General features: G+C 37.1%; 3 protein-coding genes across 4 annotated transcripts; 1 reads left to right on the top strand and 2 right to left on the bottom strand.

The window, feature by feature from the left end:
- Positions 1-492: 492 nt before the first annotated feature.
- LOC103339803 (ras-related protein RABC2a) lies at positions 493-3558 on the bottom strand. Its single transcript, XM_008243151.2, has 6 exons — positions 3187-3558; positions 2648-2716; positions 2459-2524; positions 1849-1970; positions 1041-1169; positions 493-828 (listed from the first exon to the last, which is right to left on the bottom strand). The coding sequence occupies exons 1-6, from the start codon at positions 3530-3532 to the stop codon at positions 718-720; spliced, it is 843 nt and encodes a 280-aa protein (XP_008241373.2). The 5' UTR covers positions 3533-3558; the 3' UTR covers positions 493-717.
- Positions 3559-5673: 2115 nt separating this feature from the next.
- Positions 5674-7940, top strand: LOC103339802 (uncharacterized). The gene is made up of 7 exons (XM_008243150.3): positions 5674-5964; positions 6044-6213; positions 6451-6527; positions 6661-6726; positions 6877-6951; positions 7044-7118; positions 7216-7940. The coding sequence occupies exons 1-7, from the start codon at positions 5813-5815 to the stop codon at positions 7642-7644; spliced, it is 1044 nt and encodes a 347-aa protein (XP_008241372.1). The 5' UTR covers positions 5674-5812; the 3' UTR covers positions 7645-7940.
- A 248-nt stretch (positions 7941-8188) lies between these two features.
- PIP5K9 (phosphatidyl inositol monophosphate 5 kinase) lies at positions 8189-15344 on the bottom strand. 2 transcript variants are annotated; one of them, XM_008243148.3, is made up of 10 exons: positions 15120-15336; positions 14799-14977; positions 12769-14082; positions 12070-12237; positions 11384-11549; positions 10567-10677; positions 10120-10307; positions 9554-9711; positions 9233-9398; positions 8189-8964 (listed from the first exon to the last, which is right to left on the bottom strand). In XM_008243148.3, the coding sequence occupies exons 3-10, from the start codon at positions 14004-14006 to the stop codon at positions 8694-8696; spliced, it is 2466 nt and encodes an 821-aa protein (XP_008241370.2). In that variant the 5' UTR covers positions 14007-14082; positions 14799-14977; positions 15120-15336; the 3' UTR covers positions 8189-8693. The 2 variants fall into 2 exon arrangements, with proteins under 2 accessions (XP_008241370.2, XP_008241371.2); XM_008243149.3 differs by lacking the exon at positions 14799-14977 and having other exon boundaries at positions 15120-15344.
- Positions 15345-16401: the final 1057 nt, after the last annotated feature.

Genomic DNA, 16401 nt, shown 5'->3' on the forward strand with positions numbered 1-16401 from the left:
AACTTGCTTTCTTTTCCATTTCCCAAAATTAAAAATGGATTTAGAACGTTTGTAATAACAAAATAAGTGATTAGAGGGCAACTAATTATTGTTTAGTTTACAATTTAATTTTAGAAAATCCATCAAATCATTTTGGTGACATTGAATTAGATCTTCAAACAATCATAATTTTGATTTAGGCAACATATAGAATGAGTATGACATCCGTTTATTTGAAGGGCTAAAATAGGATAATCGATGTCATATATCTTTATATTTTCAGTTTGATTTCTCAACGGATAAATGATCTTGCATATAACATAACATGTACGTAGAAATCTTCAGAAAACTTATGGCACATTGTACTATGTGTCTATAATAAGTGGGTCCTTACAAATTGCAGCATCCCAACATGTCCGTGTGTATGTATTAAATGTTGCAATACAAAAATTTCTAGCTTTTAGGATATAGTTAATCTGGAAATAACAGTTGAGTAGTATTGTGCTGAGCATATGAATCAGAAAGCGCTCATGTAATTTTATTTTTCTTATGTGAAAAATACAAGCAATTCTGGTTTCATAACATGGCTGAAAAACAGGGAAAGCACATTTACACAAGCTAATATGAATGCTATTTGAGTGGCAATTTGTCTATTTTAATTGAAACAAACAACATATACATGATCTGTTCATGATGTGAGTCAAGCTTCATATAAGGTGCAATGCAAATGGCGGCATTTTACGAGCAACAACCGCCGCTAGGAGGTGCTTGATTTTCCTGTTTCTGCTTCAAAATATTTCTCTTTGCTGCAGTTGAACCTTCTTCCAGGAGACTAGGAACTTCCATTATCTGTTACAGAATTCCAGTTGGTTAGAATTGAGAACAGAACCAAATGTCACATATGTTCAGATAATCTCAATCATCTCCCTAATCCCACGAACGACTGCTTTCGATCTTAAGTTCTTAGCAATACGACAACAAAAATCATATCAACAAGTTTGCAGGGAAGAAGTTGCATAAGAACTTCAGTTCTGAAATTATCAAAACTTTCTCAAAAGTACCTTTAATGCTAGCTCTTCGAAGCATTGCTCCACATTTTCTCTAGTTTTAGCGCTACATTCAAGAAACAAACATCCAAGATCTTTTGCAAGAGCAAGCCCCTCTTCTCTACTTACAGCCCTTTCAGATTCCTGAAATCACATAGAATTTCTTTCTTAACTTATTCAAAAGATTGAGATAATAATAAAAAGCCTCGTCTTTTCCACAAGTAAATTTAGGCTTTAAAAATTTATAAAGGATTAAAAAGAAAATTACACAAATGAAACCTAAAAGAAGTTTGTGACTTGGCAGAACATGCTTCAAGAGACCGCAAAAGTGTTTAACATTTAATAATGATCCTAGGCTTCATTAGGATTTACTACTAGAAATATCACACTCATGTTGACCAGCATTATGCAGACTAAGATACTGGTTCTGGGTGTGTGTGAGCACTGAATACATGTCCAACTGGCAATGTTTTGATTTCTCAAATATGTTAGAGAGCCTGCAGGTACCCCTTAATCATGCCATGTCATCATCATATGAGTCTGGCAGGGATGAAGGGCACAGGTAAGACAGAGGTCAACGAAAGTTGCGCTAAATTTCATCACTTCATATCAAGAGACTTGGTTTTCTATGTGTGAGCACTCAAAACACACAAACACAATGAAGAGCATGGAGCTAAGTAATAAGACCTTTGCTGGCTGTCGACTTACTGCTAGAGACAAATTCCCTATAACTTTTTATCTAAGTTGAGGACCATCGATCACTTCTTGTTCATTTTCTGGGATCAAGTTTTTAAGCAGTAGACAGAGAGGATTTGAAACTTACTCTGTCGACTTTATTTCCAACAAGCATCTTGGCACAGTCCTTATTAGTTGAGTAGAGCTCCACTTCTTTAGCCCATACATCTGATAAGTTGGTAAAGGTTTCTCTCCGAGTCACATCATACACTAAAATAAAGCAGGGGAGTTGTTCATTAGCTGAAATCAGGCAACTATTGTATTGTATGCAAGGCATTATGAGAACTTTGAATTAGGTATAGTTCTATATATGCCTATGAGGGGAGACTTCTTCAATGCCATTCTCCCATTTCTTATAGCTCAGTAAGAAATACACATGAAAATAAAAAATGTAGGAAGTTGAAGAAAAGGAGTTAAATTTTTTAAAATATTTGCGTAGGATGATGCCGGCTTAAACAATATGACATGATACATGCCCATATACAAAATTCAAGATTGTCACTAGAAAGATCATAGATACGAAATATTCTTCATTTCAGCAGTCAACCAGACATGGGAACCATATTCTCCCTTTTTTCTCTTTAACACGAAAAATCGGCGCTACTAAGAGAAGTAGTACATGGCCACATTTTCCTCAACAAAATTTGAGAAAAATATATATTTACAGACAAAAAATGATGAGGCTTTTGATAACGTACCAAGAATGATTCCTTGTGCATTTCTGTAGTAAGAGCTTGTTAATGTTCTGAACCTCTCTTGTCCAGCTGCAATAGACAACATATAGAATGATGAGAAAAATCGGTTTTTGCTCTGAAATCCTCAAGCATTTTATTTATCGATAAAAATTGCATCATAGAATGAAAGAATGGACAAGATTAATTTACTACCTGTGTCCCAAATTGTCATCTTAATTCTCTTCTCAGCTACAGTGAGCAGCTTGATTTTAAAATCCACACCTACAAAACAAAGCAACAAAATCCATCAAATGCCTCACACAACGATTGTCTCAATCAATCCAAAGTATGCACAAGATTCATATGAAGAACCCATTCAAGCAACTAACTTTTTATGATCCACACTCTGGAAGTTCACAAAAAATTTAATTCTTCTCTCTAATCACAAACATATTGACTTATGAACTCACTAATTGAGTTCAATTTACATCAATGAAACAGGAAACGTAAGGAGCCATAAGCCTATGATTGAGAATAATATACAAGAAATCCAGCTATTCAACTATCAAAATCCAATCATAGATCCAACAGTAATAAACTCCCTTTGGGTTCTTACCAACACTTCATCCGTTCATCTCATTGGCAGTAACAAAAGAATCAGAACGTTTTATTGCCCAACATTTTTATCAGCTCCCAAATGAAATGCTAAGCTAAAAGCAACATAAAGAAAAATGGGGTAGAAAGATTATTACCAATGGTGGGGGCAAGATCGACAACAGAGTTGGAGATGAAGCTAACCAGAAGACTGCTTTTGCCGACGGCAGAGTCTCCGATTAACAAGATCTTGAATGACAGATCGTAGTTACTGCTCTGCCCTGCCATTTGATCACTCTTCTGTGTTTCTCTCTCTCTCTCTCTCTCTCTCTCTCTGGTGATGGTGATGATTAGAGGCTTTTTTTCTGAAGTATCAATGTCTGTTCTATCTGAAAAGTACAGTGAAAGAAATGCATATAAGGCTGGAAGAGAAGAGAAAAAGAAGGGAGAGAGAGAGAGGAGAGAGAAAAAAAGAGGAAAGGTGGTAATGGTGCCAATGGGCATCTATCTATCTTTTTGGAGGTGAAAGAGAGAAAAAGCTAAAGAAAACGGCTATACCTGAACAACATCCGCTGACAACTACCAACGTATCTATTCTTTTCTTCTTTTCTTTATGTTAATTCCTGATTTCCATGTTAACGGGGTTTTGTCCTAGACTCTTCCTTTCTGTTCAGTTCTGTTATATGTTCTGTCCCACATTCGATTCTTTTGATGCACACCACTGAAAAGCATCATCAAATGGGACTCACAAATTAAAATATTAATAGAGATGAGAATTCAATGACGCATAGTATATATCGACTTCTCGGAATATCGGGACTTTTAGCTTAAGTGGTAGAATACTTTACTTCACACGTTCAATATAAATTTGACTCGCCCCACCTCCCAATTCTTGGTGATCTACCATGGCAATGATTATATGTCTGATATTTGATTTTGAGTACATGAAACTTAACAACGGTGAAAAAATATTACATGAATTTTGCAGGAAGGGATTTGGTGGCATTGGTCCACACAATGAGTTGAAAAGAAGAGAAGGGAAAAATTGCATGCAATGTCCAATGTGAGGCGTGCGCGGGAAATAGATCAATCAAAGAGATGGTGAAGGGGCACTATCATTGTATGCCAAACAAGAAGTGATCCCACCATTAAATTAATGAGCTACGAAACAAAACAAAAGCTCCATTTCCATTATCTTCACTTTCACCTGCCAATATGTCACCGACATTCCTTCCAAAATCACAATTTTACTTTTCTTGTTTTTAGGTTTTAATTAGACTCGGCATGTCTCCAAAATTCCATTTCATGCTTTTATTTCAGTTTTCAATTTTGTTTTTTTCTGTTTCTAGTTTACATTTTCTTTTAAAGAGGATTGTAGCTTAACTAATTAAAAATATGTATTTTTGCTTAGTCGTGCTATCGATTCTTCCCGTATTACTTATATCAATAAAAACACAACAACATAAAAACATTCTAGGCTTCCGTCAAGATTTAAGAGTTAAAAATATGTTCGTACAAGTTGGTAGCATCAAACTTTTCATCATTATTTGGGCTTCATAATTTTTAGTGTAGTATAACACCTGTTATTGTGACATTAATCATCATCATAAGAGCTAATGATGCTTAGCTTCCCACCACTACGAAATGCATGCTAATTCAGATGAAACCTTCTTTATGCATTGGCTTCATCCCAATAAACAAATAAGAAAAAATAACCTTCTTTCTTTATGCCTACTCAAAAGATTCGTACCCCACTTTGAAGTGTCTCATAACTGAGAATGAAACTAATTAAAGTTGCATATGTTCCAGAATAAATTTTAGATCTTAATTAAACAAAAGTGCTTTGGTTTATAATTATATATAAAGACAAACTTAAGAACGATGAGCAATTACAGAAGAAGAAGAAGATGTTTAGAAGGAGGCAGAGGCTTTAGCCCTTCTAATGTTTGGTGTGTCTCTTTCTTTACGATACATGAAACTGAGAGGAAGCACCTGACCCTGGCAACCAACATCGCCATCACAAACCAAACATTTAGACAAACCACCTGAAAGTAGTATTTACTATTATTATATTATCAATAAGTATTACACAGAGTTACAATATACAAATGCATATACATACCAGTATGAAAAAGATGGTAGAAGTATGAAAGTACATGCAAGAGAAAGATGCTTATCTAACTCAAGTTGTGCTCTGCACAAATTGGATGGATTAGTAATACCATATGTCAAACATATCATGTAGTGTCACATGCATAAAAGTTTCTAATGAAGCATAGCACGGATTATAAACTTAGAAATTTGAACTCCAACTTGCATAAAAACACCCCAATAGTCGAACTTATCTAATCCATATGTATCACAAGTATTACTTGTATTTGGAATTAGTCCTAGAAACTTGTATCCCTTCTCTTATCAATGGGAGAAGTGGGGGTTTGAATTTGAGATATTTTCCAACATAAGAAAAACCACTACAACAAGAACTACGGATTAGAGGAGGGTTGTTTTTTTTTTTTTTCTGAATAACAAACGTATTATTTTGGGCACCAAATTGCCCGAGTGGTTTGGCCAAATTTCTTTTGTTGGGCCTCCCTTCAGCCCAATTGTTGACTACAACAAGGCTTATAGGCCAATAATATCTGAATACCCGGATTTTCCTTACAAGAGAAATTAGGAAAAGGGTAAGCGAGTCAGGACCAACTGTGCTGAGTAGGGAGGGAGGTTCTTCCAAATCGTATACCCGTCGAGACCGAGAGGAACAGTCAGTGGCTGAGAACAGAGAAGATGGACAGAGAATGGGGTTCGAAGCCCGGCAGCGGAGGCGCCGCCTCCGCCCAAAACGAAGCCATCGACCGCCGAGAGCGCCTCCGGAGACTCGCCCTCGAGACCATCGATCTCGCCAAAGATCCCTACTTCATGCGCAACCACCTTGGAAGGTATGACCCGTTTTCTCTCTTTGCTCAAATTTCACTGCTTTTCATCTTATTGTTGATTATTCTTGGTGGGTTTTTGTAGCTACGAGTGTAAGCTTTGCTTGACGCTGCACAACAACGAGGGCAACTACTTGGCCCATACACAGGGGAAGCGCCATCAGACTAACTTGGCAAAGCGAGCTGCTCGTGAAGCCAAGGAGGCTCCTGCTCAACCCCAGCCTCACAAGCGCAAAGTCAACTTGCGAAAGACAGGTGTGTATTTCATATTTGTTTCACACGAATTTTGTCGAACAGTTAGTGGGCATATCACATTGTTTGCTGGTTTTTTTTTTTTAATGTGGAGAAACTTAATTTAATTTGGGGGTTTGAAGATTTTAACACTAATTACAAAATACAACTACATGGGGGGTGCATTTGAGTAGAATGTAATTTTGATATGTAAATTGGGTCTTGAGTTAACTCATACGGGTATTTCATGTATGCTTGCAGTTAAAATTGGTAGGCCGGGGTATCGAGTGACAAAGCAGTTTGATGGAGAATTAAAGCAGAGGTCTCTTCTCTTCCAGGTTTGTGGGTTTGTGTATTTTTGTGTGCAGTGATATGTGTTTTACTGAAAGAATAAGATCTCATTCAAATATGTGTAGGGTATGCTAAGAAATGCCCTAGCTTATATTGTGTTATTGTTTGTATGCTCTGCAGATTGAATATCCTGAGATTGAAGATAGTACAAGGCCTAGGCACCGTTTTATGTCATCTTATGAGCAGGTAGAGTTCTATATATTAAATCTGAGTCTGCTTCCTGAAAACTTTGCTTTTTGCCTGCAATTCATGTCCATCTGTTTTTTCCCTTTTTCTTAATTGAAGCGGTGAATTGTTCTTTTTTTCTTTTTAAACGTTAATTTTTCATGAATGCAGAGAGTTCAATCTGTCGACAAAAGATACCAGTATCTCCTCTTCGCAGCCGAACCATACGAGATAATTGCTTTCAAGGTACATCTCATTTTCTATACATCTGGTATTTATCCTTTTTTACTGTTAGATTCAGAACATTTACTGGGCCAGCATGTTCATATCTGTTTCAGGTTCCTAGCACGGAGATTGACAAAACCCCTGAAAAGTTTTTCTCACATTGGGATCCAGACTCAAAAATGTTCACAGTTAGTCTTCTAATTTAAATGGATTTCTTTTATGCTTTTTATTGGTTGATGTTTTTTTCTTTTCTAATTTTGCCGTGTGGAATGTATCAATATGCAGTTGCAGCTATATTTCAAAACTAAGCCACCAGAGACAAACAAACCGCAACCTCCCCCTGCAGCCAATGGCCCAGGTGCTCCTGGTGTTCCATCAAGGCCTTTGCCCCCACCACCCCAAGCTCCACCTCCACCTCCTCCACAAGGACTGCCACCTGGTGCACCAATGGGAAATCCTCCTAGACCCCCTCCGCCGATTCATGGATCTTTACTGCCTCCGCCTCCGATGGGAAATGGCCCTAGGCCTATGCCTCCTGGTGGAGCTCCTCCCGCCCCTCCTCCACCCCCAGTTGGTAATAACACAATGGCAAATTTCACTCCTGGCACTCAGATGGGAAGACCTCCATCAATGCCACCTCCACAAGGCTTTCCAGGACAACAAATGCAGGGTCAGGGTCTTCGTCCACCCCCACCACCTCCTAACATGGGCTAAGGGAATCCGGAGCCTCCAGCATCTCAGTAAACATACTTGCAGTATTAATGTGAAGAATGATGTGAGCTAAAATGACGCCGTATTTATTGAAGCTGTACCTGATTAATGAGCCTTAATTACATCGTTAGTCATTAGATATATATTCCTAGATTATTTCTTCAAAAGTCATATTTTCCATTGTTTTTCCCTTATAAACAGCGATATTAGGGTTGACATTGAGAAGATGTGTCGCTGCTTGAATTTTTGCAGCTTGTCTTATCTCAATTCCTTTGTTTAATGTAATTTCTTTTTGTGCATTTTGAGCTGAGTGGTATTGAGTGCATTTGTGCTTGACCCTAAAAATGGTATTACGTGCATCTATGGTGCCTCGCCCATAATGCCTTTGGATGTGTTGAAGTGCTTGTGCCAACTTGTGACAGATTATCAATTCCATCCTTTTAATCGATGTATTTACTAATAAGTCTGAAAATCCCTGGTTGTGACACCAATTTCAGAAAATGCGATTGGCTACAGATCAATAGAAGCTCGCTTCTGAATGCCACACTTGCTTAAATTTATATAGAATTAATATTGGAAAAAAGGGAATTGAATACAGAACCTTGACCTCAAGTAAGAGGGTAAAATGTTGGATTGTTCGCTCGAGATCGTTTGCTAAGCGAATGAACTGCTTAACCTCATATTCGTGCATGAGTTATAAGCTGTAATCATTTGTAACAACCCATGCGAGTCAACAAAGATAGGTTCGATAACTCTGATCGATTACACACAATAAATCAATTGCACAAAGGATGTAAGTACATGTACCAAGCTGCAGCAGCTCCGAAAGTACCTAAGCCAGAGGCACAGAAACAAATTCAAAGTTGTCAACCAAATCATCATCCCATCTGCTTCACAATGCTGGCATAACTGACAATGTTTCTTCTCCGGATGCACCTCCCGAAAATTCCATATGGCCACTTATGTGAAATGGTGCTCGAAAGCATGCAAACAGGAGGCTTATCATTCACACTCACAGAAGAGGGGTTCTTTCTGCACTGGTCACCAAATTCTTATCTTGTTAAAGCATTTGGAGGGAACACCTTCCGAATGAATTCCAAGAAGCGATGGGAATAGAACGTAGGGTCCACGGCAGAGATGGACAAGGAATCAAACTGAAGAGATTTGTATGCGTGTTCAATCTTCTTGCCCATGCTGTAGTCTTGCAATATATCAATGATCCCAAGATATAGCACAACATCATATACTTCAGGAAATATCTGCTCCTCCCCAGGAACCTGCTCTGCCCTTGCTGGCATGTTCACACCCAGCTGGATTTGGAGTCTGCATTGTGAAGACAAAAAAAGATGAAGTAAATTTGTTCAAAGACCGCAAGGGTGCATACAGTATTATAAATTTCGTGGGCATTAAGAATGCCTTTTGTTGTCATTTTCACTTCAGATGCATAGCTTCTCAAAAGAAGACTAAACAGATTCTTTGCATGGGGTTTATAAAAAAGCTCCATAGCATCTGAGGCAGCTCTGAAGGGTATGAAAATGGCCCTGGAGGCATTTCAAGGACAATACAAGCATTCTAGTGCAGCAGATCATACCTTGCTGTACCAGGTAAAAGGAGATCCACTTCCTCATAACCAGCAGATGATGCTCTCAGTCGGCTACCTCTGACATGAGGACCCACAACAACACTATCATCATCTGTTCCACGAGGGATTAAAACAAGACCTTGTGGGTAATTGGAGATTTCGTCCTCCAGAGTCTCTATCATTGAAACCCCAAAAGCAAATCTTTTGTATGTTAGTCTCTAATCATAAGGAAAAAGCAAACTCTTCAACCCAAAAAAAAAAAAAGCGAATTCTGCATATCATAGAGAAACAGAGGATGACAACTAATTGTGCATTAAGTACAACATTGACCTTCCTCTGCGAGTATTTCTAATCCATCAGCTGTTGTGCTTCTATTGTAGGTCATGAAAGACCGCAGATGTTGGGGGGCTCTATAATGCACTCCCATGAGAAGGCTGTAATCCATAATGTGCTGTGCCTCCAGAAATTTACTGTCAATCTCAATCTGACTGCATAATAAGAAATAAAACACAATGAATAACATAGTAACAACAAAGGGAAAAATTAAAACCTAATGTTAGAGAATCATACATGTTAAGCAGGCCAAAAATGACCGTTATGAAACTAAGAGGGCATGGCGCGACCGCATAATAGTGTTACAAGAGAAACTAAGTACCGAATTTGGCACTTAGAATCATCTTGACTATATCTTTCACAGCCAACACAAACAAGAATTAAAAAAAAACTACACATATTTTTTATAAATTCTTAGGTTATATGTTTTCTTAAACTTAAAAATAACCAACTGACCAAAATTAACTCAAAATATTATACAAACTCATTTCTACACCTATGGTAGGAACTACAAATCAGAGGGAAACAAAAAATGACAACACACATCTGGAATTATCACTTACTTCAACAATGCCTCTCGCCAAGAAGGTTCCAAATAAAAGGAGTAGTTTAAATCCAAGTCCTTTAGTGTTGTGTTTTCGTCAATTTCAATCTTATCTGCAGAACGACCAAGGGATGAACCTTTCAAATCAAATCGTCTATGTATTCTTAACTCTGTGCAGAACATGTTTCCCATCACTACAAAGCGGAACTGCAAAGCATATATTATCTAGGAATATCAGCCTTTGAAGTACAATAAGCAATTCAAATTCATAGAGAAGGTTTCATCACAAATACGAACGAGGCAAATCATTAGAGAATTGGCTCTTAGACAAGGCGATTCAGGCTCATAGAACCTCAAATGATATTTTTATTGGAATGTAAATTAAAAACAGCTATGGCATCAAAAACATGGAAACACGTTTCTAGCATGGCAGCTCATAACAATCTAAAGGCACTGTTCCTGTTACCTTTTGACCACTTGAAGGTTTAATCCTATGAAGACCAAAGAATTTTGTGATGAGTGTGTTCTCATATGACCTTACGTGATGATGATAACTTGGAAGCATCCGTAGAAGAACCTACACATCAGAACACTGGTTACTATACCACACCTCCAGATGATTAAAGAAAGAGAGGAAAAATTGCAGAACATCAATTATAGCACCTGTATCATAGTTCTGCTAATACATTACCTTATTGACAAAGCATATACAAATGTAAAGTATGCTGAGCATAATGTTGTTACAGCAAAGATAAGCACACTAAAGTACATAATAGAAATTTATGAAATCACAGTTCTACTAATTGCTAAAGCTGGTCCTCCAAGCATAGACATAAGGTTTATCAAGAACCTTGGGTGAAGGAAAGAAGACCCAACTTATTTGAAAATAAAACCCAAAAACAGCAGGTTCATCACGCACCAAGCAATTCCTAAGACGGTTGTAATTAAGCAATGACATGTCCGCTCATTCTAAAACAAGTATATTTCTATCAAACGTCCAGTTTTCACTTTATAGCTTTTGTTTACCAATTCTAACACAGAACAAAATCATGAAAATGTACAACAAAGAATCTAAGGCTCTTCGACTTTCAGGATTCATGAAAATAAAGTTCTTTGCTTATGCAGGTAAACCTCAAAGGAAGCAGTTAACTGGTTCTAGTATGAATTTATAATTTCATACAGAAATGTTACACAAGGAGACAAAAGAAAACTTCATGAGCATTTAATAATTTATGTACATCAACAGCAAATGCAGATGGACGAGTCCCGACAGTGATACAAACCTTAACTTCAGACTTCCGGAGTGTCTTAATCATGAAACGATCATCTTGAGATAGGAAAAACACACTACCACTTTTTCCGGGAGAAGAAAGTTCTCTGAGAGCATCATTTCCACAAATAGACATCATGTAATCAGCAGCATCGATCTTGAACATCTCCCTTAAATTCCTGCAACAATTTTAATAAAAAGGCATGATCATTGCATTGTCCAGATAAAATAATAGGAGATTATAGGCAGCAGAGTATCTTCAAAACAGCATGAAAACATTATAACAGTATAAAATACTCCCACCCAACACAGACAAATGATTCCGCAGATGAGTACACAACCTAATTTTCCAGGGTAACATCTTGGTCAAGTTTTGTATATATGTATGGTCTTACTCAAGCTGTGTACGTGCATGTGTGTGTGTGTTGGCTGGATCTGAGAGGGACATTTGCACTTGAAGGATTCTGTATATATGTATATGTAAACAATCAGAAGGTATTTCTTTTCTTTTTCACCTTTCATAAGAAAAGTGGCTCATGGTTATAATCCCAAAAAACACTGACAGCATGTCAATTGTAAGAAGCAAATCACAAAATTATAGTTGGTCCTTCATTATACAAAAGAAAATATCCATATTACAGTAAATGCATCAAACAAACACATAGGCTACAAGACAAAGTTCAAGACATGAAAACTAACCTGAAGACCATTGGGCAATAGTCTTTCCACCTAAAATCTACCGATTGATGAGGTGGTGTCAATTGAGAGCCGTCTTTAGGAAAATTCATCCAAAAACTTGCCCGAGGGCCAAAATCTGATGCCCGGACTTCTCTCCTTTGTATAGGTGTAATCTTCCCAACAGTATACCTGGCCACATTTTAATCCACATTCAGCATTCAGTTCCAGCAGACAAAATATGCAATGCACATGAGGTAGGAGTAATGAGCATCAGTGGTTATCATTGGACTATGTATTCTCCATTGTTTACAGAGAATATCAGTCTCAAAATTCCACAAACAATATCTTAAGTGTCTAGTGGTAAGAACTTCAGAGGTATATGTGAGAAGCAAATCTTTTTTTAACCCTATAGGAGAAACCTGTTAAGATTCTCTAACCACTCTCATGGAGACATAAAACTTATTTGTATCTTCTTCTTTTTTTTTCCGTTTTCTTTTCTTTTCTTCTTTCCCCACAATGAGATCATACTTGTCCCAAATCCAGCAGAGAAAAGGCTGCTGATGCCAGAAGGGACGAATTAATCAAGCAATATAATCTAATAAAAACCGTGCATTATATGCAAATTTAAATAAAGACAAAATAATATAAGTAATCTAAAGTATAAAAATCAAAGATAAAGAAATCTAAGGGAGTTAAGGAATTTAAGAAAAGTGAATGCACCTTATACCAAGCTGCAAACTGAGCATTAGATCATAGCTCCTATGACCTTTAATGATTGCTTCACCAGGTCTCTTCACTACTTTTGCTAGTTTCTTTTGTCGCCGTTTTGCCCTTCTAGATGATGATGTAAAGCTATTATTCATTACTAACTCGCTGATTAAGACACCTTGCATATATTCTCGTTCCAAGATTGGAATCCCTGTCCCAGCATCTTTTTCTCCACCCTCTAATGAATCACGTCCAATCACTTTTTCAAAAGATACCTCAAGGCTCCAACGCCTTTCCAAGGAAACATTTCTATGAGACGGCTCCAAATTTAACAGATTTCTGTTAGAGAGTTTATCAGCAGAAACATGATGAGATCCCTGGCTCTCTCCAATCTTTGAATTTCCCATATCCACTGAAGTAGCATGATGGATATGTGCATTGTTCTGTTTTCTTAAATCTGGTAAGAGCCCTCGTTTCCTCAAAGCATTTAGGTAAAGTTCTTCTACTGCTGGAAGTCTGCTGCCTTTTGGATAAAATGACCCTTTACCATCCTTTAAACCCCGGGTCCAAGTTCCAACATAGAAGCCTCCATCACTCCATGTGTAGACTCCAAATCCATGCATCATTCCATTCAACCAGCTTCCTTCAAATGAGTCCCCATTTGTCCAAGTGAGAGTTCCTTTCCCTGACATCTTCCCTCCTTTCATATTTCCTAGATAAACATTTCCATTTACCCATGTATACTTTCCAGGCCCTTCTGGCATTCCCTGGATCCAAGAGCCTTCAAAGGCATCTCTATTAGGATAAACTTGATAACCCAGACCATGTTTGAGATTCAACCGCCATCGCCCCTTATATGTCATCTTATCTGATCCAATGTAAGTCCCCGTACCATGCATATATCCACCTGAAAATTCTCCCTCATAAATGGCACCTGAAGGCCAAATAATTTTTCCACTCCCATGTCTCATCCCCCGTCTCCACTCACCCTCGTATATGCAGCCATCTGACCAGGCATACCTTCCCCTACCCTCGGGGATGTTGCCAAGTACCGGCCCCGAATAGGATTCCTTATTTGGAAGTAATAGCTCCCTGACTCTAAAGGCAGCAATTTCAGAAGTATGAGCAGCTTCGCCATTATTTAATATGGATTCTCTGTCTTCTTTGGAAATGGCATCAAGTGATTTTGTTCTCTCTGCATAAGAGCTTGCTTCTCCCGTGCTATCGTCAATGGCCGCAGGGCCAGACATGCATAATGCCCAAAAGGTTTTCTTACACAATTACAGGGACTCCAAAATTGTCATAGGCCTATGACGATATAGGATTCTGTAAAAAGTCACATGAGTGAGTGAAAACATAACAGGAAACTCCTTGTCCTCTGATTTATTAAAAGCAGAGAGATTACAGACTCTACAAAATGCAGTTCTCAAGTGCACAAGATGGCTTTTTGGAGCAAAGATCGAACTCAAACTATAAAGGCATGAAGAAAAAGAAGAAAAAAAAAATGGGAATCCTATTGATTCCGTTAAAAATCAAATAACTACAGTATGACGACCATAGACTTATAATGGGAAAAATAAGAGCATGAGCACAGACACAGATGCACTACAGTTACACCAGAACGCCCTCTACATTTCTTTTTTGTTGTGTGCCAAAACTGCTTCAGCAAGAACAAAAGATCGGCTCCAATACAACAACAGGTTCATCCCCAAGAAAAATATGACCAAAAGAAATAAAATTTCAACCAGCAAAGGCAAAGAAAAGCAGGGCACACATGGATTTTTAAAATATCCAACTCTTACAGAACCAGAAATATTTTGCACAATATCTCATAAAACAACAGAACCGACAATGCTTAATGATATTTCAGAGATGCAGTCACCCAAAACCTACAAGTCCTTCACATGATTAATTTTGGTATTGCGGCTACAATTTCTCATAGTGCCAAACTCATTTAGATTCTTTATTTTCTGTCTTTTTTTCTTTTTAAAAAGTGCCTCTGAAAACAAATTAAAATCAAAGAGATATCTGAAAGAGCATACATTTATATCCTCCATTCATTTTCCCAAAAACGAAAGCGCATCCAGAGAACCAATATGCTCTGCAGCCAGTTACAGGCTCTTCAGCTTTCTTGTTCAGAAAAAGCTTACGCTAACTTTTCAGTTGACTTGACTTTCTTCCCCTCTGATTCCCAAAAGAAGGAAACTTGAGCTGATTTCAGCTTCAAAATCCAAAACCCAAAAGCCACTCAAGTCTCAAACCAAAAGCAATTCCACTAATAAGACAAACTTAACCAAAAGCAAATAAAGACTTAAACTTGTTTGAGGAGCAGAAAGAGAAATAGCAGCTATATAAAAGACTACCTGTGAAAACGAAAGAAGCTCCAGCTACACAAGAGTAAGTGTTAAGCAGCTGAACATTAGCGATGGTTTTATGACTTCGAAGCTCTCTCTCTCTCTCTCCCTGCCTTCGCTTTTAGATGGTGACCAAATGTTTGCGAATCCCAAAGCCAAAACGCCCCGAAGCAATAGCCAATAGCCAGAGACGCAGTGGACCAATATTTAAATACGCAAAAACGGAAGTTAAACGCAAATATCGTCTCGCTTTTATATACGACCGTTTCTTGAAATGACGATAATGCCCATGCTATACGTTGGTTTTTCTATTCATAGTTGCATATCGGTTGTGCTTGTACACCACATACCTAATTTGATATCAGAGAAAACAAAAAACCTTTTAACTTCATCCACTTTTTTCAGGTGTTCTCCACTATCATTTTTATTTTTATGCTTATTTTTCGGCTGATTTAGTAATGAGTTTCTCTCTTTTAATGTTTTTAATGTATTTAAAAGCAAATAATATTACATTTTAATGTTTTTTCACATGTTGTTTACATCCTTACAGGTAGTTAACTAAAGATGTGATTAACAAATTAAGTAGAATTATATCTTAAAATTTGTGGCCAACGGGGTTTAGCCCAATGAAAAATGATATTGATTTGCATATCAGGTATTGGGTTCGAATTCCATGACACTTTAGTAATATGTGTGAGAAATCTTCATCTCATTGTAGTATAGACTATTGCCTTGTATTCAAATGAATGTATATATGTGTGTTCTTAATTTGTGTTAAACACAAACTTGACCTATGAGTTTTAACTCTAAACCCGTTTAAGTGCATCTTAAACCCGTTTTATAAATAAGATTTATTGATAGCATATAAATGATAAAAATGAAAAAAAACAAAACAAAACCTTGGATTTTTAAGTTAGTGAGCCCCTCTTCAATGTATAATGCATGATTAGTAATAAGTTTAAAATAAAAAACAAATTGGCTCTAATAATACGTAAGTTTCGAATACTTATATAATTCTTATGCTTATATTTTATATTTGTCCTTCCCAAACTTATTTTTTTTTGCGCGAACAATGCATACAAAATTGTGTGAGAAGAAAATATTGTTTTTTAAAGGATATTATCGATAATATCTATATATATATAACCTTAACAGAACTTACGCAAAACAAAAAGTCTATTTAGAAAAGTCTGATGTATAATAATAAAAAATTAATAATAATGATTTGCTTGTTATGCTCTATTTAGAAACGATCGGTTAGGTAGGGTACTTATTTCCAAAAATCCAATTG

The sequence above is a fragment of the Prunus mume genome, linkage group LG8 (genome assembly GCF_029339155.1).
Source record: "Prunus mume cultivar Tortuosa linkage group LG8, ASM2933915v1, whole genome shotgun sequence".
Classification (NCBI taxonomy): Eukaryota; Viridiplantae; Streptophyta; class Magnoliopsida; order Rosales; family Rosaceae; genus Prunus; species Prunus mume.

Coding starts and splice junctions, on each gene's coding strand:
- LOC103339803 (XM_008243151.2), bottom strand. CDS start 3,532: ATGCCCATTGGCACCATTACCACCTTTCCTCTTTTTTTCTCTCTCCTC. Junction 2,717..3,186: donor CGATCTTGCCCCCACCATTG/GTAATAATCTTT, acceptor TTTGTTTTGTAG/GTGTGGATTTTAAAATCAAG. Junction 2,525..2,647: donor GATGACAATTTGGGACACAG/GTAGTAAATTAA, acceptor TGTCTATTGCAG/CTGGACAAGAGAGGTTCAGA.
- LOC103339802 (XM_008243150.3), top strand. CDS start 5,813: ATGGACAGAGAATGGGGTTCGAAGCCCGGCAGCGGAGGCGCCGCCTCC. Junction 6,214..6,450: donor AGTCAACTTGCGAAAGACAG/GTGTGTATTTCA, acceptor GTATGCTTGCAG/TTAAAATTGGTAGGCCGGGG. Junction 7,119..7,215: donor CAGACTCAAAAATGTTCACA/GTTAGTCTTCTA, acceptor ATCAATATGCAG/TTGCAGCTATATTTCAAAAC.
- PIP5K9 (XM_008243149.3), bottom strand. CDS start 14,006: ATGTCTGGCCCTGCGGCCATTGACGATAGCACGGGAGAAGCAAGCTCT. Junction 9,399..9,553: donor AGAAATACTCGCAGAGGAAG/GTCAATGTTGTA, acceptor TTTCAATGATAG/AGACTCTGGAGGACGAAATC. Junction 8,965..9,232: donor CTTTTACCTGGTACAGCAAG/GTATGATCTGCT, acceptor TTCACAATGCAG/ACTCCAAATCCAGCTGGGTG.